The sequence below is a fragment of the Poecilia reticulata genome, linkage group LG1 (genome assembly GCF_000633615.1).
Source record: "Poecilia reticulata strain Guanapo linkage group LG1, Guppy_female_1.0+MT, whole genome shotgun sequence".
NCBI classification, from domain to species: Eukaryota; Metazoa; Chordata; class Actinopteri; order Cyprinodontiformes; family Poeciliidae; genus Poecilia; species Poecilia reticulata.
Window position 1 is genome coordinate 8,772,877 of NC_024331.1, and position 26,713 is coordinate 8,799,589.

The following is a 26,713-nucleotide window of genomic DNA, read 5'->3' on the forward strand; positions in this document are numbered from 1 at the left end:
AATCAGAAAGTGAAATAATTATGAGAAAACACGACCAGACTTGAGCAGTCAGAGCTTCGACAGCGAGGCTGAGCGAGGGCGTGCCGCCTCGGCTGGTGGTTGCAATGTGGCTTCAGCGAACCACTGACTGCTGTGATTCTGCTGCCAGTTTCTCAACATCAACACACGCAGTTGCACACAGGCGCTAGTGATGCAGTCGCTGCTGGGACTGATTGAGACATGTCTTGATTGGGGCAGAGTAACCGAACAGTGGGAGAAAATGAGAAGTGATTACTGGAGTATTAGCGGGCGGGGCGAACGGTTTTATTTTCTGACAACTTAAAAGTCGCCTCCGCCTGCAGTTTGGAGGTTAAACTGGTAAAGAAAGTGGGAAAGCACTAAAAAACATTTCGTTGCAATTTTAGCTTAGCTCAACTACATTTCACAGACTGTATTTCAGATTTCACAATGCTCTGAATAACCTTCAGCCAGTATTAAATAAATACTTTCACCCTAATGTTTATTCCTGAAGGCTAGTAGTTGGCTCAACGGAGGACTTTGAAGCACACAGACACGGGCAGGGAACACAAATCCCACCAAGTAAAACATCTGTGGCAGCCGAATCATTCCAGTCCATTTCCTTAATAATTAATCACAGCTTCAGCGTGAGCTTCCATGTTTCCCCGCCACAATAAAATTCACGTGGGGCCGACATGACGACATAAGGCTTTTAATGAGCAGGCATCACATTAGAAGTGTTTTTATCACAGCTTTCTGAACTACATGACGCGACGCATCAGAGGCCTTTAAGCCCGACGGCTTTGGTTGTAAAGCCAAAACAAGCCATGGGGGTCTGACCCAGCAAACAACCACTTAGCTGATGTTGTTCTGATCTCCCAAAAATAAGGAATTTGGGTCCAATTTATTGGTGCCACCCTAACATTTGTCTTTGTCTGATTATATAATCGCTATAAAATACATTGGACGGACTTGTCCGTGTTTCCTGCTTTGCACTTACTGGGCTCTGTAGTATCTGTGTGACGCGTTTCTTCTGCTCCAGAACGTTAAAGTCCTGCCGGAGGTCCGGCGACATGTTCCTGGCTCTGATGTACTCTGGGTCGTTGACGTTGATCCGGTCAAAGTAGCGCTCCTTGGTGCCCCCGCTGGGCGGCGGAGGAGTGGTCACCACCGCCTGATGGCCGTCCGCGCTCATGACTGCTTCGCCTTCGCCTTCGCCTCTTCGTCTATGGCTGCCGCTTCGACCCGTTTACCTGAAAGCCAAAGGGAGGGACATTTAAGAAGATGCTTTCGTTTACCTCAAAGATGACAAGCTGTCGGTTCTGTCGGAGCAAAGCAGCCGAGGTGAGAAGAACAGAACTACAGCAATGTTGGATTGCAAATCCTGCCGTCGGAACGGTTCAGAGATTTGTTTGCTGGGAGTAAAATGCAAAGGAGAAAATGTGCCAGAGTGTATTTTCCTAAGTTCATTTCTTTGCTTCTTTATTTCTAGTGCAAAGACTTCATAGTGGCGAGCAACTGAGAGTGATCGACAAACATTTTTCAGGCCCTTGAACCTTTCCACATTTCGTCAAGTTAAAATCTGAAAATTCTGTGCATTTTTGAGGAGCTTTTCTGTGAATTTTCCAAATTGCTAACAGTACACAGAATTCACAAATTTACAGCTTACATAAATGTAGTCGCCTGTACCATTACTTAGAATGAGCTTTTCCTGTAACTGCAGCTGTACAACTTTTTGGGGATTTTCTAGTGTTTGCAGCAGGTTTTTCTCATCACGTTCCTCTACAAAGTACAGATTTGGTGAATGCATGACTGGCACTTTTGCTGTTTACAGGTTCTTCCATCTGTCATCCTGTTGTTGCCAAATTAAAGACTTTGTCACTATTTTAAGGGACTTTTCAGACAAAAGAAAAAGAAAAAAAAAACGTATTGGCCAAAATCAGAATTGACAAGTCAGGATTTTCAAATATCAGTGGTCGGCCAGAAAACAGCAATCGGCGAACCCCAACTTTTCAGCAACTTTGTGTTGATCTGTAACATGCAATCAAAACAAAACACAAATGTTTCAGGAATGAATGAAGGTATTACATTTCTATAAATCATAAAGCAACACTTTGTTTCCCAAATTGACCAAACATTTACAACCAACTATAATTCCAGATGCCTCATCTTACCTCTATAATGCTTTCAAATAAAACGTTCACTGTAAAAATACTAAGTATTTTCGCCTATTTTCTAGCATAAATATCTTATTACACTTACAATAGGACATAACTAACTTACAAGGAACTTTTCGGCAAGATATAGAAACTTTTCAAGTAAATAATTCTAGTGTTGGTTCCACTGTCGGATTATTTCACTTGTAACAAGACATTTTTCCCATGTTATTCATGAAATACTTACAAGTGAAATACTTATAGCACAGGAAATATGCACAGTTATAAGTGAATTAATCTGCCAGTGGAACTAATACTTTTTCATCGATATTAAGGAATTATCTACTTAAAACAAGCTCCTACACCTTCCTGAAAAGGTGTTGGTTAGTTTTGTCTTATGTCAAGTGTGTTAAGATATTTGCAATAGAAAGCAGACCAAAAATACTTTTTCAGATTTTGTAGTTTTGCAGTGCTGCAGCCCAGCCCTGCCCAGAGTAATGGAAAACTCCAGGCATAGGAGAATCAGATTTAACAGCCAACAAGATAATGACTCGTCTGTCATTGGCAGATGAGACAAACAGCATCGCTGTGCGCTCGTCAAACAGGAAGGGGACAGGCCCTTTTATCGGCCCTCAGAGAGGTACGTTTCATTGTGTCGATGCTGCGTCCCGACAGCGGAGGTTTTGTTCCGCGCACACACATGGACACGCACACACACGTCACCGGTACGTGCAGGTCATTCAGAGGGGAGAACGTGCAGGCCTTGACCAGTTTGGGAGCTGGTCTACTCCCACCGTTCATTCTCAGGTCAGCTGGCATAACAACAAGTACTCTGCAGGATGCACGAGTTGCTGCAAGTTAGTTAAAAAAAAAGAGAAAGGCTTTGTAGCTTTGCCAAAAGGAAAATAACAAAGAGAATAGAAAATCTAAAAAAAAAAAAAAAAAAAAAAAAGGGTTGTCCAGGAGTCGATGGCTTCTGTTAGTAATCAGGTAGTGAATTAGGAAGAGGTGGAGCTAAGAAGAACGCTGCCAGATGGTTTGTAGAAGAAGGAAAGCAGGAAAGAATTAAAGAAGCAGATCCCACTGATTCCTCTCCTTAGAAACCCGACGTGGTCGCAATTTGGTCCTCGCTCTTCCACAAGTGACTCCTTCACTGGTCTACAGCCTCACTGCTGTCACCTCAGTAGGTGGGAGGAAGGTAAAAGGGGGGAGTTATTCGGTTTGACAGATGCCACTAAGCTGCTCATTCCGGTCAAATGCCACTTACAGAGACGGTCAGGATTAGCCAAGCAACACGCAGCTCAGCCAGTGGAGCAGAGGCTTCGCTCTGACACAAAATAAACCCTCCCACGTGGAGAAACGTCGACTCTCCCAGGCTATGTTTTTACAAGACTTTATTTGCATAACCGATAAGAGTCTGTGATAATATTCAACATATTTATGACCAAATATTTTAACATGACAACTTTAAATCAATCAGTTTTTTTTGTTTTGTTTTTTGCTGCCATTTTGTCCCATTTAAAGAAATCAGGCAAGACTAAAATTGAAGTTTCATGTGCGTGAAGGAAAACTGATGATTATCCAAATAACTCAAACCTCCAAAGACCCATAGTGGTGGCAGCATCATGCTGTGGGGACGCCTTTCTTCAGTAGGGACAGGAAAGCTGCAAAAAGACAAAATGAAACTGGGGTGGATGTTCACCTTCCAGTAGGATGACAGTTTTATTTATTATTCTTGGTTGTTGTGTTATTTTGGATCATTAAAACATATTCCTCTTCCAGTCTTAAGTGTTATTTACTAAATTAAAGTTTGCTGGTCTTCAAGAGGGTGAACTTGCGTTGTTATGCCATTATCTATATAATATTTGAAAATGATCTTAAAACAACAATATTATTGTTTATCGCAATAATTTCTGGAACAATTTATCGTCCAGCAAAATGTGTTATTGTGACAAATGAATTTTCAAGTATCGTTTGCAGGCTCTCCCCATCCGGTCTGACAAAGCTTTAATTATTTTGCAAAGAAGAATGGTCAAACATTCAGATATATGTGGAAAACCTTTGTGGAATATCTCTACCAAAACAACAAACCATAAAAGACCATGAAAGATGCCTCAACAGAGAACTGACTCAGAGTTTGAAGGTCAACACATCTCACTGTACTTTTCTTTTGGAGAAAATGTAAAACTTCAAAAGTTATTCACAAACTTCACATCTGTCAAAATGTGGAAGCTTCAAAAAAAAACTTTTCAACAAAAAGGTGACAAAACCTTTGTTTAGCAAAAAAGAAACCCAGCTAAAACCTTCTAGGTGGACTTAGTACATACTGACGTAACACACAAATAGAAAAATATCTACCGTCCTCTCACTCATGGATGTAGAATCTGCACACACAAGGGGCCTTGAGCCACAACTTGTTCAACACCCATTGCGACCTAAGTGGTTTTTACTTCTAAACATAAACTAGGAAAATGGGAAACATTGTACTTTTTAACCTTCTTCTACTGACTTATACCACAGAAATGAATAAAAGACCTCACAAGAAATCCCTCTGTAATCGAAGGCAGCTGGGGAGAATGGGGTTATGTAACCCGATGCAGAATTCATCGTCCTTCCAGCAGCGCTCTGCTAACAGAGGACTCACATGAACAGAATATAATACAGTAAAAACAAAAAAACTAAACCAAAGCAACAAAAAATACAACCTGAAGTGGGTGATTTAAGAGAGTATATCTGGGATTTTTTTTGATCTGCTGGTGTCATCTTAAGATAAATCAAAGCCAAAAGTGAGCAAAAAAAAAAAAAAGAAAAGAAAAAAAAAACTTTTTAAAAAGGTAAAAGTAAAATGTACTCAGAATACTTTGTAAAACGTCTGACAGGAAAAGCCCAGGCTTTAAATTTGCTGCATGAGTGGGATTCTTGCATGGCTGAATGCAACAGTTGGAGCCTCACCAAAATAAAGTAACATCCCCGACTCACACTCAACTCCCACCCACCCACCCACACACACACGCACACACATTTACGTCGCTATCTTTGTGGGGACTTTCTATTGACTTCCGTTCTTTTCGACAGTCTAAACCATAACCTTATCCTAACCTTAACCATTACATGCCGAACCCTAACACTAACCAAAACTCAATTCACACCTTAGTCCTAAATCTGACCCCTGACAAGGGGCAGTGGCCCCCACAATGTAGTGTCAGGAAAATGGTCCCCACAAGGTATTACAAACAAATGCACGCACACGCACGTATAAACTCCCACCTCCCAATGTGCCAGTCAATAGATAATTGTATTTCCAAATCCAGGAAATATTGAATGTCTCTGAGTTGAGGTGGAAAGTTCTTTGCTGCATTTTGGTTTTGTTTGTGTTTCCCACACCACCGCAGGTGTTTGGTTCATTTGCACAAAGCACACAAAGACTGTTCTCTCTCGATCAAAATAAACTCTGTAACCTACTGGGAGCTACAGACACAACGGCCCGTTGACACTGGCGGACATTACTGGACGGGAATCGATCTGAACTTCGCAGATGTGCGGCTGATAGATGAGRCAGGCCGTGTTTACTGAAGGGCGCTGGAGAGCGACTGGAGCCCCAGGCAAGGTTACCCCCCACCTCTCACCCCGTGACCCTCAGTAACCCTTTCTGCTGAACACACCATGAGAGTGACGCAAACAAAACAAGACCTCCTCGTCTTCCACATTTACTTTGAACCACAGATGGATTCAAATAAAAAATAAAAAACCCAGCATGACTAGTTTCTGTCGTTGGGTGAAAATTCAAGGTTTTTCATTACCAGTTTAAACAAAAAACAAGTGTTAATGTAAGACAGCTAAGAGTAATTTTCCTTCACAATTGAGTGATTCATTAAATTATCTTTTAAGCGAAAATCGATCATCTAAAAACCAATTTCCAATATAAATGTCGGATTTAATCTAGCACGTGACATTCTATCGTGTGAATGTGAAAAAAGCTTTTTTGTTTAATTTAAAGGATGTGTTTTTACTCCATACGGTTTGTATTAGTGACTTGATCTTTTAGACAATCTTTCCACTAAAATGCATTGATGGACCAAACAGATGTATGGAAAAAATGGAGAGCCAATGTAACTTTATGCCTTCCTAGCCATAAAGGTTGATCTGTTTCCATTCGCAGAGGTTACGTAAATTCTGAGGTGACATTAAAACCAGACAACAATACAGATTACATCACAAAGCAGACACCTTGATGCTGTTGTTGACCATAACCATTTACTTCCAAACAACCTCCAAAGCTGCACATTAGAGTTAATAACAAGAGCTAATCTCTATTTTCTTGTCAATGTCTATGATGCTATTTTGTGCCTTCACTGCTACTTTAAAAGAAAATCAACTTTTACTTAGTGCAAATTGCCCAACCTGCCTCATGTTTCCTCTTCGTCTTATTGGACAAATATGGCTGAACTGTTGGAGCCAATGTTAGCATGTCTCTCCACAGATGTGCAACACTAGATCAAGAAACACTAATGTCATTCGCACCAATCGCTGAACAATTACGCAACACATGCTTCATTTCTTCTGGGAATGCGTTTATGCTGGGATGGAAACAGGGAAAGAAAAAGGGCCCTAAAAACAGAGTTCTTCAAGATGTGACTGTCCTGCACACTCAGTAAAAACAAAACAAAAAAACATGGGGTAACTCCTAGGAAGTATGGCAAAAGATTCACAATATATGAAAATACACAACTAAGGCAAAATATGTTGTTAAAATAAAGTAGAACTAAAGTAGAACAGGGAAACACCTGGCCTGTTATTCCTCATGATCAGGACACATCAGCTGTCATCATCAGGCTTTGCCTCAAGGGGGCAACGTTCTGTGTTACAGGGGCAGCCTGCACATATCTGGACGACAGTCGCCCCATGCAGACCGAGTCTTCCAGTCTGGTGCATCAGCCACTACTTCAGTGCAAATAAACAGAAGTGATTCATTCAGAGGAACCTTCACTGACGGCCAGAAATTATTAACGTTTCACTTTGACTAATGCGTTTTACTTCCATATATCCGTTTATTCAACTCTCTGATAAGTACATTCTGCTTTCCTGAACTCCGGCCAGAGTTTTCTCCCCTATGTGGAGCATAGAGAGCTGCCCCTCCTCCACATGTGGCTGTGCACTGCCAGACAGCTGGATGAAAGATGGCAGAGATTTTATTTTTCCCCTTTTTCCCACGGTTGCAACAAAGGCATATTTCTTTGAATTGAGATATTTGCGGTCAGCCAGTCACAAACATGGGTGCTTATGATGTCCAACTCTGCTTCACTACACACGTTATACATTATTACATTAGAAGCACATTCAATTAAACAACAGAGCCGTATCTTGCCGATTCAATTTGCACCGTCTTAACCAGAGCTGCACTATGTCAGAAAACCTCACCATGGCGATATCAGGTTCGATTTATGCCCATTTTCTTCTGTCCTCTCTTTCTAAGCTGTTCTTCACCGTCTGTGTGACCTTTAGCATTTTTGGTATTGTCATTTGTGAGTGGTGTGAGACTCTGACCTACTGGCTAAATATTGCATAAGCATGAAAAATACAACTTAACAACTCTTAGAAAACTATTAGCCAACAACTTCAAACTTCATTTTGGTTCCACTGAAACTATATATCGTACTGTAATAAATATGTTTGATTATTGATGAGGCAGTAGTTTTAACTGTTGCTTTTCTCTTTTGCTAAAACACAAGTAGATGTTATATTTGAATCTAAATACCACATTCACAGTTGTCTCACTCTCACTGCACGATATAGAGGCCTGTTTCAAGTAAATAATACCTCAATATGGATGAAAAAGTTCTTGGTCAATAGGCAGAGATTAATTTATAAGCTCTGAAAAATGTCTTGTTATAAGTGTAATAATCTGCCAATAGATCAAGAACTCTTGTAAGTCTCTTGTAAGTTGTACTTGAAATAAAATGAAACCAAGATATTTGCAGCAGAAACCAGACCAAAACAAACTTGGTAAGATTTTCTGTTTTTGTAGTGCGACATCAATCAAACCTGCAAGATGAACGGCTTCACCAACAGAGACGGTGATTCTTACTTTACCAAAACCTTTGGTTGTTTTAGAGCACTTCACTCTTTTTAAACAAATTAAATCATTTTTTCATGTTTTTTTTTGTGTTTTTTTTAATCTCACTGGGGTGGTGCAGATGAACTAAACAAAAGCAGAGAAGTTACACCCAGTTGATGCATGGCTGCTACCAATTTTCCGTCGTCATTTCAGCTGACAGAAATAGTTCTGCCCTCAATCTCTATCTACCTCACACTCCTGTTGTGTGTCTCTCAACCATTGCGCTGTACTGACAGGACAGGAACCAGAAGATACGATCCGCTGATTTGGACCCACACACTAGCTATTTACATTCATCGCAAGATAACCTCCTCATCTGGAAAGTTACCGCTGTACGGCACCATCTGCTGCACCACTGGGTCACTTTTTCCTTTTTAAATCAACATCTGTGGCGTTTCTGACTGTGCTGTAAGAAATGCACAAACAACTAGAACCCATGATGACATTTCAGGTAGCTGCAAACGCCACTGAGAAAGGCATCAACCAACACCCTCCATCTCTCCATCACTGACACACACACACACACACACACACACACACGCACACGCGCGCACACACACACACACGTGCACACACACACACACGCACACACACGCAACCCTCGTATCTTCAAAGCCGGCCTGCCTGTGTCTCCCTATAAATAGACGAAGCCACCCTTTTGGGTTCTGTCACCAGCTGGAAACAAATCTTTACTTTGCTAGTTAAATCCACGCAGAAAGCAGGACTGACGTGAACTGAAGCCGATTGAAATTCAAGGGGGAAGTAAGGTTGATCTCCCTGCCTAAACATGCCTGCATGACGGATCCAAGCGGGAAAACTGCGAGGGAAGCGAGCGCGCCAAACACTCGAGCTTACGCGATGCGGCGGCGTCAACGTAACGTGACGAAAGTTTGTTTTCCTCTGGTGCAATGAAACATTTGGTTAGGGGTTGCGGAGCTGCATCTGGTTCTCGTACAAATGTTTCATTTAAGCAGCGTTCCATCTATTTTTGTTTTTCTGTTTTAAATGATGACCAAACTCTCAGTGCAGCAGCTCCATCTTCCTTCCAGACAACCTCCAGAGCTTCACATGAGAGATAATAATCAGGGCTAATCTCCACTGGCGCTCACACTCACTGCACTGTGACTGCTAAGCGCGTTTATGGAGCAGGAGTGTTTCTCTCCGAGAACGTGATGGCAACATGGAATTCACCCCAAAACTACAACCAGAGGTCGGTTCAAGTCGCCGGCCGGGCAGCTGGCAGACGGAGAGATGGACTTTCTGCAAAACGCAACGGGCATGGAGGAGTGCTGATTGTGTGATCACAACACAAAAGGAAGTACAAAGGTTAAATCAGGTGCACTGACACAGAAAGAGAGACGTTTAAACTTGTAACCCGGAGCCCGACCAACCTTGCGTTTCCCTCTTCTGTCAGTGAACGGGAGAAAGCGGGCAGCAGAAACTCATGTCTCTGTTTTCACTCTGCTGCTGCTGATCCCGCGCCTGTACTCCAGATTCCAACGGAGCAGCCGGGACGGACATACACAAGAAGAAGGAAGAGCGGGATGATAAAGAGAGCGAAAGCCGTGTAGTTGATCAGAAAAAATGTTAAAAAATCAAAACTAGTCGTCCAGATTTTTCCCGTACAGATGCTCTCCGGTGGAGCCGCCGATTCCTCCGGACTCCTGCAGCCTGTGCTCTCCGACGGCTCCGCTGCTCATCGGAAAGAGAAGTATAAACAGCTGTGAGTGTGTGAGAGAGAGAGAGAGAGGTCTGTCTGAGTGTGTGCGTGTTTTGTGTGTGGAAAAGAAGCTAAAGGAACCACGTGATGCGGGCTTAATCCCCCGCCCACTGGCCTAGAGGTACACACACACACACACACAGAGCTCTAACACACACATATACAGACCAATCAGAGCTCAAGCTCACACACTAATCACCCCTCCTCCTCTGCTGCCTGCTCTCCCTCTCTCTCTCTCTCTCTCTCTCTACTACACTGGATTTTTTCAACACTTTTTTCCCCTGTTGATCTATTCCCGCTCTGATTCGTCTCCCACATTCCACAATCGCTGCTGTCGGTCTCCGTCTTCACATCCCTCTCCCACACCCCCATTTGGCCCCTCCGCCCCCCTTCTGGGCAACTGTACTAAAGGTCAGTGTTTACGAGCCACACAACCTGCTGCAGCAGAAGCAACTGGATGCCTTTTACTGCTGCGTCTGCTACTCTAAAGCAGGTTTATCCGACTCGCCGATAGACACACATTCAGAGCCGCTTGGCTGTTCTAAACGAGATGACACACGTTCACAGTCAAAGGTCAAAAACCTTGTGAGCATCAGCTTGAAGGTCAGACATCAAATGCATGATTAGCCTGTTAATTTTTGTTAATGTCACAAATTGCCACTTACCCTTACAAGTTATACACAACCCTACACTTATCAGCTGAACACCTGAAGTTAAGTTTAGTTTATGTTATCGCATGGGAAAGCATAAAGAGGGCCGAAGCAACCGTTATTAAAAATAAACATGTTAAAAAAAAACCCTAAAAAGAAACGAAATCCGACGTTTTTAAGTTGATTTTAAGTTGGATCAGCCTGAAACGGGCCTCAAAGTTATCAGGTTTTTTGGTATCAGAATGGAAGAATAAGAGGTTTAGACAAGTTATCAGAAGCAGTTGCTAATCATCTGTAAACTATTTAACACTAACCAGGATATTGTACATGCAGCATAACTCAGATGGAGTTTTCAGAAATGCAGGGAAATCAGGGCTGATTTATTGGCACACCCCTAAAAAAAACACTCTGGTGCCATCTCTGATTTTCCTGAGTAAAAACAACACAACGAAGTGCAGCAGAAAACTATGAAAGGCTGTGATACAGACTTTTAATTGTTCAGTAGCAGTTTGATGGCTATCCTGTGTATCCGCTGCATGATTATGCCTCAATGCACACCGCAGTCAACGTAAATGTATGTCAACACTGACTTCAGCTAATGGTAGTTCAAAGCCGAGGTGGGAACCCAAGGGGCTCCACTTGCACTTTGCTCAGCAGAGCACAAAACTCTCAGTTCACATTTCTGGCCGAAAAGCCTTAAACAGGTTAATTTATGGCATAGAAGCTGCATTTCTGTCTGTGGTTTCTTCATTATTCAAGAGACCACAAGGCATCCAGTAGATAATCAGAGAGCTAAACGACGAGAGAGCAAAGCTGCTTTTTTTTTTTTTAACCTTTTGAACATTCAACCTCAGCAATCTGAGTTAAGGTGAAGAAATACATTTCTTAGGAAATACAACTGGCATCTGTGGTTGACTTTTGCTTGCCAACTGTGCTAATTGCTAACATAGACTATTAGGTACAGGTAAAAATATCCTTTCGGTAATCATTTTTGTCTTAAGTTTGCAAGATTCCGTTCTGCGTATGTCGTTCTCTGACTCATACACACACCGTGTGACATCGCCTCTGCTGTCAATATAAACAATCACTGACTGCCAACATTTATAAATAAATATTTAAAATGATGCTCTAAAATTGGTATCGTAGGTCAAACCTGCACAAGAGGGTGACAAGAGATATTATCTACCATTCCATTGTTGGTGAAATACAACGAAGCTCCAAATGTGACATAAATATGTGCAAAATAATTAGAAAAATTCCAACTAGCACCTAGACTGAGGTGGCAAGATATAATATTATATACAAACTACAAACTTTTTTCATAAAAATCAAATGAAGAACTTAACCTGTAGAAGTAGCTGAACTCCCCAGGTGTGGATCATGCAGCACAGATCGCCATCGGCGGTGGAGAAGCTCGATGCTCAGCATGCTGGTGGGACAAACACGGCGTCTGCATTTCCTCTTGTAATAACCGACTGTAATCCAGTTCACAAGTCGCGTACGTGCGAGGAGCCAAACAATCAAAACCTGTCAGCAATCTGTCAGCCAAGGCCTGAATTACTGTGCTGCTGTTTGCTTGAAACAGACTCACTGACTCATTCACCTCAACAGCTCTCTGATTTGAATATCTATCTCGGACATACACCATTTCACGTTTATGTAAAGCTGCGCAAAGAAAAGTTCGGCTGTAAGTTTATGAGCCATCGGCGGCCATGTTTAGATAAATTTACATTTAGTAACTTTTACAGCGCTAATAAAAAGCGCTTGCTCTCTTGCAGATTTCTTCACACCTATTTTAGATTACGAAGCCAAAGACGACTTGAGAGAAGTATAAAATGGAGTTTTATACTTTTATAGTTTTTTTTTCTCATTGAGGATAATGACTCTCACTGTAGGACAGGAGGAAGATGGAATTGGACTGCAAGAGGACCACTCCTCACACTGTGCCTCAGTCGTTCATATAAAAGGGAGGCAATAACTTTAATTTTGTTTATTAAACACGGTCAGGTTGACTTGAAAAACTTTTTACCCTTGAAAATTGAGAATTGCCTTTTGATATTTACGGGATTCAGTCTGAACGTTTATCTAAAACCTTATTGGGAAAAAAAGCAAAAGAATAGAGAAAAAATTTGTATTGAGGCAAATACTTTTCCACACCATCTGGAAAGATCTGGGATTTTCACCTTTTATCTTTTGAAAGGATGTGTCTATAACTGTGTTTGAGGTTTATCGTGAACTGTACTACACATGAACTCAAGTTGATAAGAAAAAAATAGTTGCCAAAAGAGACCAAAAGACTCAAGTATCATGAAGCAATTTTTGGACTTAAGTGCAATTTGACGCATTAAAAACAACACATAGCAGCACTGAAAGTAGCAGATGAACAAAAATCCTGCTGAAGCCGTTAGAAAAGCATGACCCATATTCTTTGGCTCACGTTCAAAAAAGACTCACGTTGAGTGATTTATCAACTGCTCCCCTGACTAAACTGATACTTAAGCTCCAACTGTCTTGGAAATCATCATTGCTTTGACGGAATAAACCATCCAACTTATGCAAACGTTTGAGCAGGTGTCGGGTTTCATGCCAAAAACTTTTTGGTTCGCATGCCTTCGGTAATAAATATCCGCAGTCCATTCTGACCGCATCACCTGATAACGTAAATGATAAAGGGTTGTTTTTTTTGTATTCGCTCCTGCAAGATAAACTGCATCAACACATCAGGAGACGTCACGGCAATAAGCCCCACCGGGTGATTCACGCCGAGCCTGAAAACCTGCCAACACACAACCTAACATTGTTTTGTGACATCTCTGTTTGGACTTCTGTTATCAGTTCAAACCTGCCTCAGAGTGCACCGTTTGCCATACCTCATGCTAAGTGGTGAGAATGTGTCATTCCTCATGCAAGAAATAAATCACAAGAAGAAGAAGAAACAGAACGAAGATAGGAAAGCAGCGTTTTTGGAGGTGAGGTCCGTCTCTGATTCAGTTCAGATGAATGAACTCTGGTTTTGTTTTACTCAGTTTTGGGGATGAAAACTTGTGACAATAACAGAATTTCATCCTGGTTTGGTTTTATATGCTTTAAGATGGATTTTGGTTCATTACTTAAAGGTATCCTAGGATAATCACCGTGATGTCAGAGGTCTGTGTTTCTGCACAGCTTGGAAATCTTGAATATGATTTCAGTGCATGAAAAAGAAAAATGACAGCATGAAAATGTTATTCCTTTCTTTATGTTTAACTGGTCACAAGCTCATTTTAGCTGGTTAATTAGGTTTAAACACCAAAGTCATTGATTCCCTCAGTGTGTTATAAGCCTGGCGGGCAACCAGACTTTACTCGCCATCCCACCAGGCTGAGCTTTGTTCATTTATTTTTATACACCAATAGCAGTGACAGTAGAAACCAATTAAGCTACTTTTGTAGTTGATCCTGTATCTGCCAGTTGGCTTCACATGCCATTATTTAGTTATGATGACTGTTGGTGTTCAGGCATCAATATTCCAATCTTTCAATAGCACATAATTATTAAGAGATATTTTCAAATTTCCAGTCAACTTTAAACATTTTTTAACTCAGAAACAAGATGAATGACCGCCCCAGAACCCCTTCACCAGGCTTAGCAAGTTTTCTGGGGGAAACCTTGAATTATTACAGATATTCTTGCTTTCTGGTATAAACTGGATATTATGGGATCATTGGTTGTTAAAAAGCAAAATGTTCTTCTCTCACTACTCCACCATCAGGATCTGCTTCACACCTGTTCCTGTTCTCCCATTGTACTCTCAGGTTTAATAGAGCAGTTGCTTTAACTTATGTTTGTCTGGACAGGTGATTTCATCCGTCACTGGTTTTCTAGATGTATGGGCCTTGCCATTTAGCGAGCAACTTACTTGGTCCAGGAGACAGAAGTACTAAAACCTTCTGGGCTTTTCAGTTTGTCGCTCATCTATAGTGTGTAGGAGACGAGATGGATGGGCTGCCACTTAGAGGTGCTGCTTTGTGTGAAAAGACGACAACATACTGGCTTGTTTTGCAGTTCAGTCAAGTCAGAGTTCTTCCCTTTTCCAAACCACACCTCCCAGTGTAGCACTGGTTTTCTCCTAAAGAAGGCCTCCGCTTAAAAAAAAGAAACCTACACAACAAACTTGTACAGCTATTTATATAAAGACATCACACACTACGCACTGGGTACAGCTAAGCCCAAACTGTAACTTGACCCAACCCCACCTTGCTCCCATAGCTAAACTAAGACGTCAGCCACATGTTTGCAATGAAGGACCTGGAGAGGTAATAAAACCAACACATTTACACGCCAACATATCATGAACATGTCTTAATTCCCAATATTTGGGACCTGCTAACAACGTAAAGGAAGCAGATTTCTTCGACTGGCGTCACATGCATGCGGAGAAATCAGCAGGGCGACGCTGGAGGGGCTACAATATCAATAAACAAGAACTATGAACCGAAGGAACACCACATGATTACTTTACTTCTCCATCCAACTGTGACCTCTTCACAGCAAGGAACAATATTCTGCTCAGAGGAACTGCTTACGCAGCTGCTCTACAAAATTAAATTACAAGAAAATTGCAAAGGAGGTAACTTTATTTGTACCCAGCAGCTTGACATGAAGTGAAGCAGATAAAGATGTTATTTTTGTTGTTGTTGTTTTTTTTAATTAGAGTCATAATTTTAAAGTCGAGTCATTTCTGTAGCATATTTTAGCAACACGGCAGTTCAAAAGGCTTTACATGATGAAAATATAACAAAATAAGCAATGGTAACGAATATAACCAAGACTATATACTTTGAATGAAGTGACGCAATTTATGCCTTAATTTAAACAAGTTGTGACTGCTCACGATGGTAAATTAAAAAACAAATCTAAATGACGTCTTTACATACAGATTTGATTTTGTTTCCCTATTTAATGAAAATTCTTGGATCATCTCAAACTACAGAAATGTATTTTTACTTTGAAAACTTAAGCCTCTATTTTCTTCACAAAACAAGTTCAGCGTCGATGCGGCCCGATGCAAATCCAGCAGGGCCAACGTCAAGATGCCGCCCCTGCGCTCACGTCCTCCTGCTTGAAAACAGCCAGCACGTCTCTGAACATGGAGTAATTACAGCCCAGCAGGGACAAAAACAACTGTTTTTACTTCAGCTCGACTCGTGTGACATAACGCAGACATGGTCAGGCTAATCTCAGCCGCAGCCGGGTTTGTTTGCTGCACGCTCTACCATTACTGCTCAACTATTATCAAGTCAAATGATTAATGAGGCCTTTGCACACCACAGCACTTTCAAAATAATACGATCCAACTGTTGGGAGTCATTCGCTCCTCGAGCTCTGCGATAAGCTGCGGACAAAAACAGAAAAGCGCGCAGCGGAGAGAAGGGCTGGCCTGTGAGAGGCCGACGGCTTTTTACTGCCAAAGTACCGACAGCAGACAGTGTTACATCAAATGCCAGGCGGTAACACGAGAGCAGCGAGGGGGGCATGTGCAGTGACGCCAGAGATTTAGGAATCTATAAACACTTCGGTTCACTTTGAGGCTTCTTGGCTACGTCCAAAAACAAAAAAATTGCCCCGGCAGACCCCACAGGGAGAAATGCGACAGTTGTGGTATTTTTTATAAGAGATTACAATTTGCTTTGTGAAGGGTCGTGAGACAAAGCAAGCTTGTTTTGACTAATTTAACTTCGGATTCTCTTTTCCCACATAACAGAGAGGCCAAGCTGGCCCCTCGGATGCAAAATAAAGCTACATGTTGGGTCCCAGGATTGCTTGTTGCTGGTGTTCACCTCAAATGCAACGTCACAAGGGAAAAACTGGAACAAATTGATGAGGAGCACAGTAATTTGTCATCTGCAACCTGCAATTTTTGCACTTTGTTTTATTATTTTTGCTTATAAATTCAAAATTTACCTGCAATAAATGCTAACCTTTATGTCTTTACCAAAGAATCAACACAGCAGTGATCTTTATTTGTTGAGTGTCGACAGTTTTAATCTACAGGGATAAATTAAAATAACATTTCTCCAGGTAAAGAGTCGGAAACCTTCAAGGCCGACACACTCCACCATTAATCCGGCTCTTAGCAGCCCATCTAGCTTTCCGTTTGTTCGGGAGGGATCCTAAGTAGTCACTAATCACATCTGAGTGGCAAAGAGGTATTTAGAGAGCAGCTAATGTTTAACGCACCGGTATAGATTCAGGTCCATGTTCGTCGACCGGCAGAGGAACAATGCGGTCGCTGTTCGAGTAAACGCAGGGAGGATGAGGAGCACACCGACACAAGGACCGCCAGTGTGATTACGAAGGTCCGTCTGTGCCGTAAGGTTCAGGTGCTAATAATAAACTTCTAAAGAATAAGAGGCGGTGGGTGAGTAAGGAAGCAATACGTCTCCGGGTGTATTTTTAATAGAGATTGCATCCTCCTTTAAGTAAGATTGAATAGGGCCTGGAAGTGACAGTGGGAAGTTTCCACCCAGTACCCCACCTTGGTGAAATGAGATCTCAGGTCAGAAAAAAAAACAACAAGAATGTTTCCCATTATTTTGCTTTTCTTCTTCTTCTTCTTCTTCTTCTTCTTCTTCTTCTTCTTCTTCTTCTTCTTCTTCTTCTTCTTCCACAAACTGAATTTAAATGCAAAGGTCGTGAACTTTTTCAAAAGTAAAAAAAACAAAAAAAACAACCAATCAAGTTTAAAATTGACAAGATCAAGATGTAAATAAATCCATTGGTTTAAGAGAACATTTTAAACACAAACGTAGAGCAGTTTGTTTTCCTTGAGGGTGAGTAGTAATTCTGCCCAGAGGGCATCAGGGCAAACTGAGCATGGTCTTGCCTACTAATGATGTCTTCAGGTCCCTTCCAGCTCATTCAAATGGACACCCATTACTTCTGAGCACTGACTCTGACCATGCTGCGCAGACGACTTTTATCCTCAACTGACCAATTGAATCAGCAAATACAAAGAAAATCTCAACTCAAAAATCATGAAATGACATTAAATAGGGTTTAAAACTGAAATATTGACAACTATGTCAACACATGGAATGACGATTTTTGCTTAGTTGCAGAATGGATAAACCAGTTTCAGCACATCCATGCTTGAAAGCTTGAAACTGAAAGTAAACCTGACAACATGACCTACTTTCTGATTCATTTGGCTAAAAACCATCTGACTTCTTAAAAGAACTCCTTAAAAAAATAACAGAATAAAATGAGATAGTGTCGTAAAGAAAAAAAGTGACACACCAGTTGCAGACGGAGCAGAACACTGTCAAGAACAAACACATTTATTTAGGGTGAAATACCACTAAGGACAATGTGAAGATGTGATTAGATGTTCCACTAAATCCTTTTCACTTTTCATGTTTTTCTTTTGTTTTTGATTTTTTTACAGTGTCACGACGGCTTAAGTGCTGTAAAAAAATAAAACATTGGTGACATTAAGATACACATAAACAATAACCACAATCTACCAAACAATCTACCACAAGAATTATTTCCCAACTTTCAGACTTCATTCTTGTAAGTGACGGCAAAGTGCAGCAGCCATGCTTCAGCAAGCTGACCAGCAATGCACAGCATCAAATAGGGAGGTGGCGTTATTGTGCTACTTTGTATTTCATATGATCTGTATCGCGGCTGTATACTTTGCATGATCTGCAATATTGCAAAAGCTAAATTTTTCCCCATTCTTGGACGACAGTATTACACTTTTTTTTACAAAGCAACTGACGGAGGACGTTGAGTTTTACAAGTCTGACGCATTTCCCTCCAGCACTTTCCCTGATATCTTATTAAAATGATCTGAAGTATTTATGAGGGCTGATAATACTCTGCTTATAGTACTGGAAAAGTTGTTTTTCCAGCTGATGTTCTCTTGGTGCTTTCTCACATGTTTATCAGCACTCACGATCGCACTTGGAAGCTCAAAACCTGATCCAAATAGTCCGCTGCACCTGCATACGGCTGTCTTCACACCAGCAACAGCCAATCAGACGAGAGCTTTCACACTCCTTTTCCTAAACGCCAGGGAAACGCAGAGTAAATATTTGGAACAGAGTCGTTTGTTGCCACAAACGCAGGTCGTCATGCATTTCCTTTCATATTTTATTGTTTCCTTTGATCTGATTTCTACGATAATCAAACAAATGGCTAAACGGACATCAAACCTGAGCTCAATCGGGAAAAGAAGCAGTGATTAGAAGCACGTAGGGTATCGGGTTGCAGTTATTTGCATGATAACAAGAGACGGTAGAGGAAATGTAACATGGAAGCCGCTACAATGAAAGCGAGCTTGGAGACAAAAACGACGCTTTGAAGCTTCACATCCCACAATTCCTCTGGATCAAAGCTGTGTGACGCATTTCTGCCACTTTGTACCACTCGCATGAAATATTCCACAACCGGACCTCAACAAACACCTCAGGCCGTCTGGCCACGTGTGCGTAAGCGCGGTAACTCAGGCAACCAAACCTTCAGCGTTGGCTTGGTTTCTTGTCTACCAATTCGCCTGAAAGGTCCTGGACAATAACATGTTTGTATTCCTACCAAAGGGTGTTCACAAATGAAGGTSATCCTGTCAAGTAAAAGCAAAAGGTAAAGGTATGAATTTTAGCCAAAWTAATTGTTTTCCTCTTTCTTAGGCAGCCAAGAAAGTTAGCAAGATAGTTAAACACATTGATTTCTGCTTTGTCTCTAATTAGAGGTACACACAATTAAACTCAGCATTTCTATTGCCGGGTAAACCTCCAAGCACATTTCACGATTTTATTAAGTCCAATATATCTTTAATCCCTCAAACAGCAGAGAGTTAAAATGAATATTATGTCTTTATTTGGGTTATCTCATTTAATTTAGAAAGGGGAAAAGAAATCTCATAGAAAAATCACACGGCGAAACCAGGAGTTAATGAAACAGTAAAACAAGACAAACGAATGGGACAAAAAAAACAAAACTTCTTGTAAAAAATATCACAACAATAAAAAGAGATAACTAAATGTACACAATTACTTAAAATTATATGAAGATAAACTAAAATGCAATAAAAACACAGATATATCTTAAACTAAGAGGAAATAAGTAGCCTTTATTAATAAAATAAAATAAAAAAAGTCAGCTGGAAACCAGGAATGAGTATTGCCTTTTGGTTCGAGATGAAGTAAATTAGATGATGTCACTTATTTTTGCTTTAATTACTTGTGTCAACAGCACAACATAAAAAAAATTAAATAATTTATTGAGTTTCATATGCAGGAACAATCTGTACTGACCCATGGTTCGTCACCAGAGCTTTACAGTATCCAACTATTTTGTCATGTCAATAAAATCCGTTTATTCTTTTAGGTCACATTTTGAGGCCGACGTTTCAGCAGTTAGCGACTATTTTAAAATAATCGCAAACAAATGAGACAAGAATAAAGCTTCTGCACACAAACAAGCACAAGCCCAAACACACTGCCGGCTGCTGAGGATAATCACCCTGTAATTACAGCTGGTAATGACAGAGTGGCAGACACAGTTGAAAAAGTCCCCGTTTGCTTCAACCACGCAAACAAAAACAGTTCCTGCCCGGGTAGCTCAGCTGCTAACTGTCGCTGTATGTCCTCGGAGCCGGACGCCCGGCGACCCGGAACCCTGCCGCGACTCGAATCAAAGCCTCCCCGCAGGATCCTGTGCGCGGACTCCTCGAGGCGTCACAGCTTAGTTCGGCGTGCTCCACTTTAGAAAGACTCTTGCGGTGGCCGCATCAAATTACAAGCTTTTGTTCTGCGGTTTTTGTTTGTAATAAAAGCATAAACTCCTCCGATGCACAACCGAGCGTTTTGCTCCAGGACGGAGAGCTGCTTCTCTTCTCAGCGAAACTCCAATGGCTTTCCTGGTGGTCTAAAAGTAAACTCGATAGTGTCTGTAGGGTTTTTTGTTTTTGTTTTTTGAAAAACTTCCAACTTACAAAAAAAAATAAAATAATAAATAAACTTGATCCCAGACACGATGGTAAAAATGTTTGTTTGACTGGATGACAAACTGCTCTAAACAAGGGTGCGCGAGTAAAGCTTCAATTTGAAATTCCTCTGTTTGTCATTTCATTCATACATAATCAACCTTTCACATCAATTGGAGCCGTGTAATCAAGCCTGATTCATTGCAAACCAAAACCACACTTTCGCAATTAAAACCCATCCATGTAACCTATTTTGGATTTAGCAGAGTATCAGGAGGGATGTTGTTTCTGAAAAAAAAAAAAACTCTAAAAAAAATAATTTTTATTCCTAACTGCTACTGCACTGCAAACACCTGGCCAGCAAAAATGTCTTGATGCTGAAGAAAGTTCAGACCATCCCAGCTGAGAATCTGTGGCCCGTCTTCAAAAATTGGCAGAACCTCTTCATCTAATCTGACTGAGCTTGAGATGGTTTGCAAACAATAAAGGTGAACAAATGAAGTATCTCGATGTGTAAAGCTGGTTGAGGCGTATCTCAATCGACTTGCGGCTGGAACTGCAGTGCAGTGGGCCAGTTCACGGTTCATTATTCCTTATTGGCATTAATTTTCAGTGAAACGCTGCTCTAAACTATTCACGGAAAATTTCACATATTTGCTCGGCTGGGGTCTGCAAAGCAGCCAATCCAGGAACACCGTTCACTTTCATTGGTGCCGATTGGCCACTACAGAGGAGATGAGGAAGACCATTAATGTTAGCGTCTGCCAATATGGTTTCCACTGTGTGTATTTATGCACATGAAGGTACATTTGGTGTTTGAACAATTACAATAAGCAGTTTTAGAAGGGCTCTCAAGTATTTGCTGATTTTAACCATTCACAGCCAACAGACATTTACCCCTGTAAATCTCCGGGGACTAGACCTGTCACAATAATCAATAAATCAATTAATCGCATGATAAATTAAAACAAACGCAATAATTTCCATTGACGTGATTTATCGTTTATTTCTTTTTTTTTTCTCTTTCTACCTGGATGATAAAAGTTTTCGGTCTGGTGCTTTGGTCTCAACTAGCCCTTATTTTGCAGGACAATTTTGTTTACAAAGACTTTAAAATTCATTTTATTTGTTGTTTTATTTATTTATTATGAATATTTAAGACGTATTCCAGTGTTAAATGTTCATTAGGATGTAAAGTTTACTAATATTTTAGAATGTGTCCTTGCGTTATTATTGTGCCATTGCCATTACAATACTTAAAAATTGTCTCAAAACAATATTATCGTTTATCGCAATAACTTCTGGAACAACTTATTGTCCAGCAAAATTTTTTATGGCGACAGGCCTACCGGGTTCCACTGTAACGGGTGGTACTGAAAAGTATTAAAGTATTCTGATCCATTTCTTTTTGTTATTGTTGTTTCACAAAGCACTATTATGTGAAATTAATAAGTCAGAAGCTCATAATCAAACTGCAATAAGCAGCTATTATCCATCGTTTCATGATTGCTCTGAGGCGATGATGCTGAATGAGTCTTTAGATAAAGAAATCTGTTTACAGGCAAAGTCGCTGTCACACGACATCACTAACAGGCAAAGAGGTCAAGCCCTATGGCAGGAGCCGATACCAGAGCCTACTGGGTTTGACGGAACAAATGAAAGATGAAGGGAGCAAAGAATGAGTTTGTTCCAAGTCATTATTGCACATAAAACGCCACCCAAGTAAATGTTTGATCGTTCCTCCGTTCGGTAGAGGATCACATCGCAGAGGCGCAATTTATATACGGTTTATGGTGCTTATCTGGTGGTTCCTGCAAACAGATGTCTTACTGGTTTCTCTCACACACACTTTTATGGACTCCGTATTTAACACTTTCCCAACGCTCACCAGCTGTTCTCGCAATTGATCAGTTTTTGCAATTGGTTTCTTCACAATGAAATAAACTATTATCACCATGTCATGATTTTATACGAGGCAACAAAAACTCTGCCAATACTTTTCTTTTAATTTATTTGAAAACTTACTCTGACCGCAGTTAAATGATAAACCAACATAATTAACCCTTCCAGACCAAACGGATCGGCGACGACACAGACAAATTTGCAGTATCGTAATTCCGCCACACTTTGCGCCATCTGAAAAAATCCAACGGTTTCGGAAAGGGGAGACGTTGAGCTTTCCAGCTGATATCAGGTTATTGTGATAATTTCTCTCCCGCTGTAGCAGGGAGTGAAATCAATCTGAGGGTTCTCTTTTAATAGATGGTAAATTACGAAAATAACTCGCTATATAATGAAATTTCCAGTTGTTATGGATAAAAGGGCAAATATATTTACACACAGGACATTTAAAGAACTTTGTACAATTAAAATAAGCAAAAAATGTCCAGGCGGAGATTTGAACTCAAAGGGTTAAAAGAAGTAGAGAAAGACCAGAGACGGCGACGAAGGTTTACTACTGCAAATTCAAACTGTCGGTGATGGCCTTTGATTTTACTATTTTGTCTCCAAATTAGAGGAAATAGCCAAACTTTTATGGCATTCCCAACATTTTCATTAGTTGTCAGTTTGCTTTACTCCACCAATTTTTCAAAAATGATTTTTTGCTCCTGTCGAAGTCCGGTACCAAAGAAAACTCATCCAGTCAAAGCAGGCAGCACTGTGAGGATCATGTTCTTTGATTTCTCCAGTGCATTTAGAAAAGTTCAGCATGATTTGCTTTGTCAGAAACTCCAGAAGACACAGGTGGAGGCCTCAACAATCGCCTGGATCTAGTCTGACAAACAGACCAAGGTTTGAGTGACCAAAGGCCTTTGTAGTCAGAAGCACAGGAGCACCACAGGGCACCATACTCTCACCATTCCTTTTCACTCGGTACACTTCAGATTTCCACCACAAGTCAGATTGTCGTCATCTGCAGAAATACAGTCACAACATTTGGTAATAAGATCCCAGGAGATTCCAGGTGATAATGTAGGAGCAACAAAGATATTGTAACAACATTATTATACATCAAAGTATATGAAAAACTGTGAAGTTCAACAGTTCATGTGGAGCTCATGAGTTTGTCGTCTCTTTTCTTACCAAATACTTTATGTAGTTCCAGTCCAGCTTTGCCAAGATGAAGAAATCAAATTATGAAACAATTATAAATCAGTCCTGATTCCAAATGGAGGCGGGAAAGCTACACAACTCGTCTGTGGTCAGAAAAAAAGAGACAAAACAGTAAAGGGTGTCACCCATGGAGATGTCTAAGTGTGTGTGTGTATGTGAGTGAGCCATGTGTCTTGGGACTATCCATTACACAATCCGGGGAAACAGACGGATATGGGATGTCAGAGTTTGTGTCTGAATGAGATCATTATGCATGAAACAGAACTACAGTCCCATTTCTGCACACATATGAAGGCACAAACAACCGGACGCTCACAAGTTTCCATGGAAACTCCAAACAAACAGTGCACTCGAGCAGCGACCCCGCCCCATTAAAAAAAAAGAGAAGAATCGAGACAGAGAAGCAGAACCAGGAATAAAACGTAGAAAGTGAGAGCGCAGATGAAAGTAGCAGTGAAACCAGATGGGATTGTGTTGCTGCTGAATGTGCTTCAGCTTACTCATCCTACAGAGTTTTTTAGTGAGACACTTGGGAGGAAAAAAAAACAACAAAAAAAAAAACAACAAACCTTTTAAATCTTATATCCATCCTTATATTTTGTAACTTCAAAACTTTCCGTGAAAGCTTTTGTTTAGCCAAGTGGAAAGTCTTCATTTCACAAGAAGGGCAAGAAATTATGAAACTTCCTCATCCCACCAGTGTCCCTCTGATGTTATTCCACCTCGCAGGTCAAGGCACACACACGGAGCGCACACACACACACACACACACACACACACACACACACACACACACACACACACACACACACACACACACACACACAGAGAGAGAGGACCGCACATGAACCGCCCTCCCAACAGACAGCTTCATTCAATTTCGCGGTCCAGGAACAGACAAGGGAGCACTTTAACAATGGAGGCACAGCTTTGCATCAAAGTCAAGGCCGCTTATGGAGGGTTAGCGACTTCTCAGTTCAGTCAAGGTTAAAGACGCCCACATCCGCAGATTAAAATAGAGGCACCGATGTTTAGATGTGGTGATGGATGAAAAAGAACCTTTGCCCACTTGGACTTTGGCCATTTTGTCAACATCAAATGTGCCTTTGCTGTTGCCAGAGAAACGTGAGAGAAAATAGTCACTGTGAAGCAGCACGATTTAACTAGAATTAAGACGGTAGATTATTTACAATAAAAATGTTAGAACAATACTATGTTTTAGACACTCTGTAGAGATTGCTTTTTTAAGATTATTTCTGGTCCATTAATCAATTATCTGTGAGAAATATAGAAAAGGTTAGTCTTTTTCAGCCATTTTTAACCAAAGCAAAGCTCTGAGTTAAGGTAGATTGTGACAATGATATCCAAAACATTTCTTCCCCCTAAATTCTAATAAAATGTTTTCTGCCTTTTATTTTAAACTTGATCATCAGCTGTGCGTTTTCACTAGTGGGCATAAAACTTTAACGGCTACAATTTCTGCACATTTGGGTCCCTCCTCTCTTTTTTAAAATATACACACAAAAAAATAAAAGGAAATGCAGATGCACTTCCACCTCACCAATTTCAAGTCATATTTCTACCCCAGTCTTTAGTCGCGTTATTCGTTCGTGAAATAGATAAAAGCCCTGGAAAATGTTATTCGTTTGTGAAATAGATAAAAGCCCTGGAAAATGTTCCTGTCATCAAAATGTGCCTTTTATTTTACAGAGAATTTTCATTTCCATAACCATTTCTTGTTTGTGTTTTAACTTTAACTTTGCTGGAAAAACAAAAAAGCAGCCACACAGCATAATGCTCCCACCATCATGCTTGATGATGTGCCACTTTCTTCTTATTTTAAAATAATTCCAGTGCAACCTTAAGAAGGATGCTCAGTTCAGCATTACTATTTTACAGCATTTGCAGTCTGAAACTGGAATGAAAATCAGTTTTTTTTTTCGGTCAAAATTTGTAGCATTCACCAATTTCTATTAAATTTAAATGTTCCATTAATGTTTCCAGAAAGGTTAGGTGCTTCATTTGTGTATTTGAACGTAAACACAGTAAAAAAAAAAAAAAAGAGTGGCATTAATTGTGAGTGGTTGTGTTTGATTATTAGAGTCGCAAACAAAAATACCCCTTAGCATGTGTTTGCGGCTTCCTAGTTTTCTCCCCATCAACGTAAAGTACAGATATTGTGAGTCCTAACAGTGACTTGCATCGGTCTATATTATGAAAAGTCGGCTCACTAACTCCTTGTAAATCAGATTTTTAAGCAAATCCACATGCATTGTTTTTATCAATCGCCGTCACATGCTGTGACTTCTGCCCATCCCATTTCAGTGATCCATAACAAGCTGTCTGAGGGGAGGAGGGAGAAAAGAGCCTCTGGAGGGGGAGAGTTTGTCTGATCCAGTTAGTCCCTCTGTGTTTCCGGGCCTGTCAGACTCGAGCCTCTGGGGTTCCGACACAAATTCATACAAAGCAGTCATCACAGAAAAGGAAGTGTCAGGAAAGGATGCCGATGGGACTCAAAAGGTCAGGAATCTTGGAGAGCTGGCCTTGGGGGAGAGGGAACTGTTCTTCATCTTCTCACCAGCTGCTACACTGTTCTCTTGTTTGAAGCCAAAGGCTGAAGTAACTACAGTTGATGGAATAACTCAGAAATATCAAACTGAGTGAAATCAAACATGAACAATCTTTAAGGTCAGCTTAATTTAATCTTTTGCCTGAAATAACATAAAAATGAAAGAACTGAGGACAAATTTCAAGTTTATTCACTCATTATTTTCAGGTTTACTCTGAAAAGGCCACATTTTAAAGATCTGTGACTCTTAAGCTTCCAGTTTGGGTAATTATTGCAGTTCCATCGTCTGTTTTTACTGTTTTTTTGTTGTTTTGTTTTTATATGTGCCTCCTTGTCGCTGTGATTTTCAGGCTCCCCACATGTGTAGCCTGCAGCGCTTCAGTGCGTCTCCTCTCCTTCCTCTTACAGTCACAGAGTCT

The 26,713-nt window shown here is 40.7% G+C and overlaps 1 protein-coding gene across 7 annotated transcripts in view; it reads right to left on the bottom strand.

The window, feature by feature from the left end:
- add3a (adducin 3 (gamma) a) overlaps positions 1–26,713 on the bottom strand; it is a 113,434-nt gene that overhangs the window by 41,179 nt on the left and 45,542 nt on the right. For 4 of the 7 annotated variants that reach the window (XM_008410188.2, XM_008410013.2, XM_008410105.2 and 1 more), the window contains exons 1-2: positions 9,660–10,023; positions 998–1,250 (exon numbers count right to left, since the gene is read on the bottom strand). In XM_008410188.2, coding sequence (XP_008408410.1) covers positions 998–1,192 — 195 coding nt within the window. In that variant the 5' untranslated portion in view covers positions 1,193–1,250; positions 9,660–10,023. Of the gene's footprint in view, positions 1–997; positions 1,251–9,659; positions 10,024–26,713 lie in introns of those variants that run through there. The other 3 variants (XM_017305459.1, XM_017305458.1, XM_017305457.1) reach the window with 2 other exon arrangements.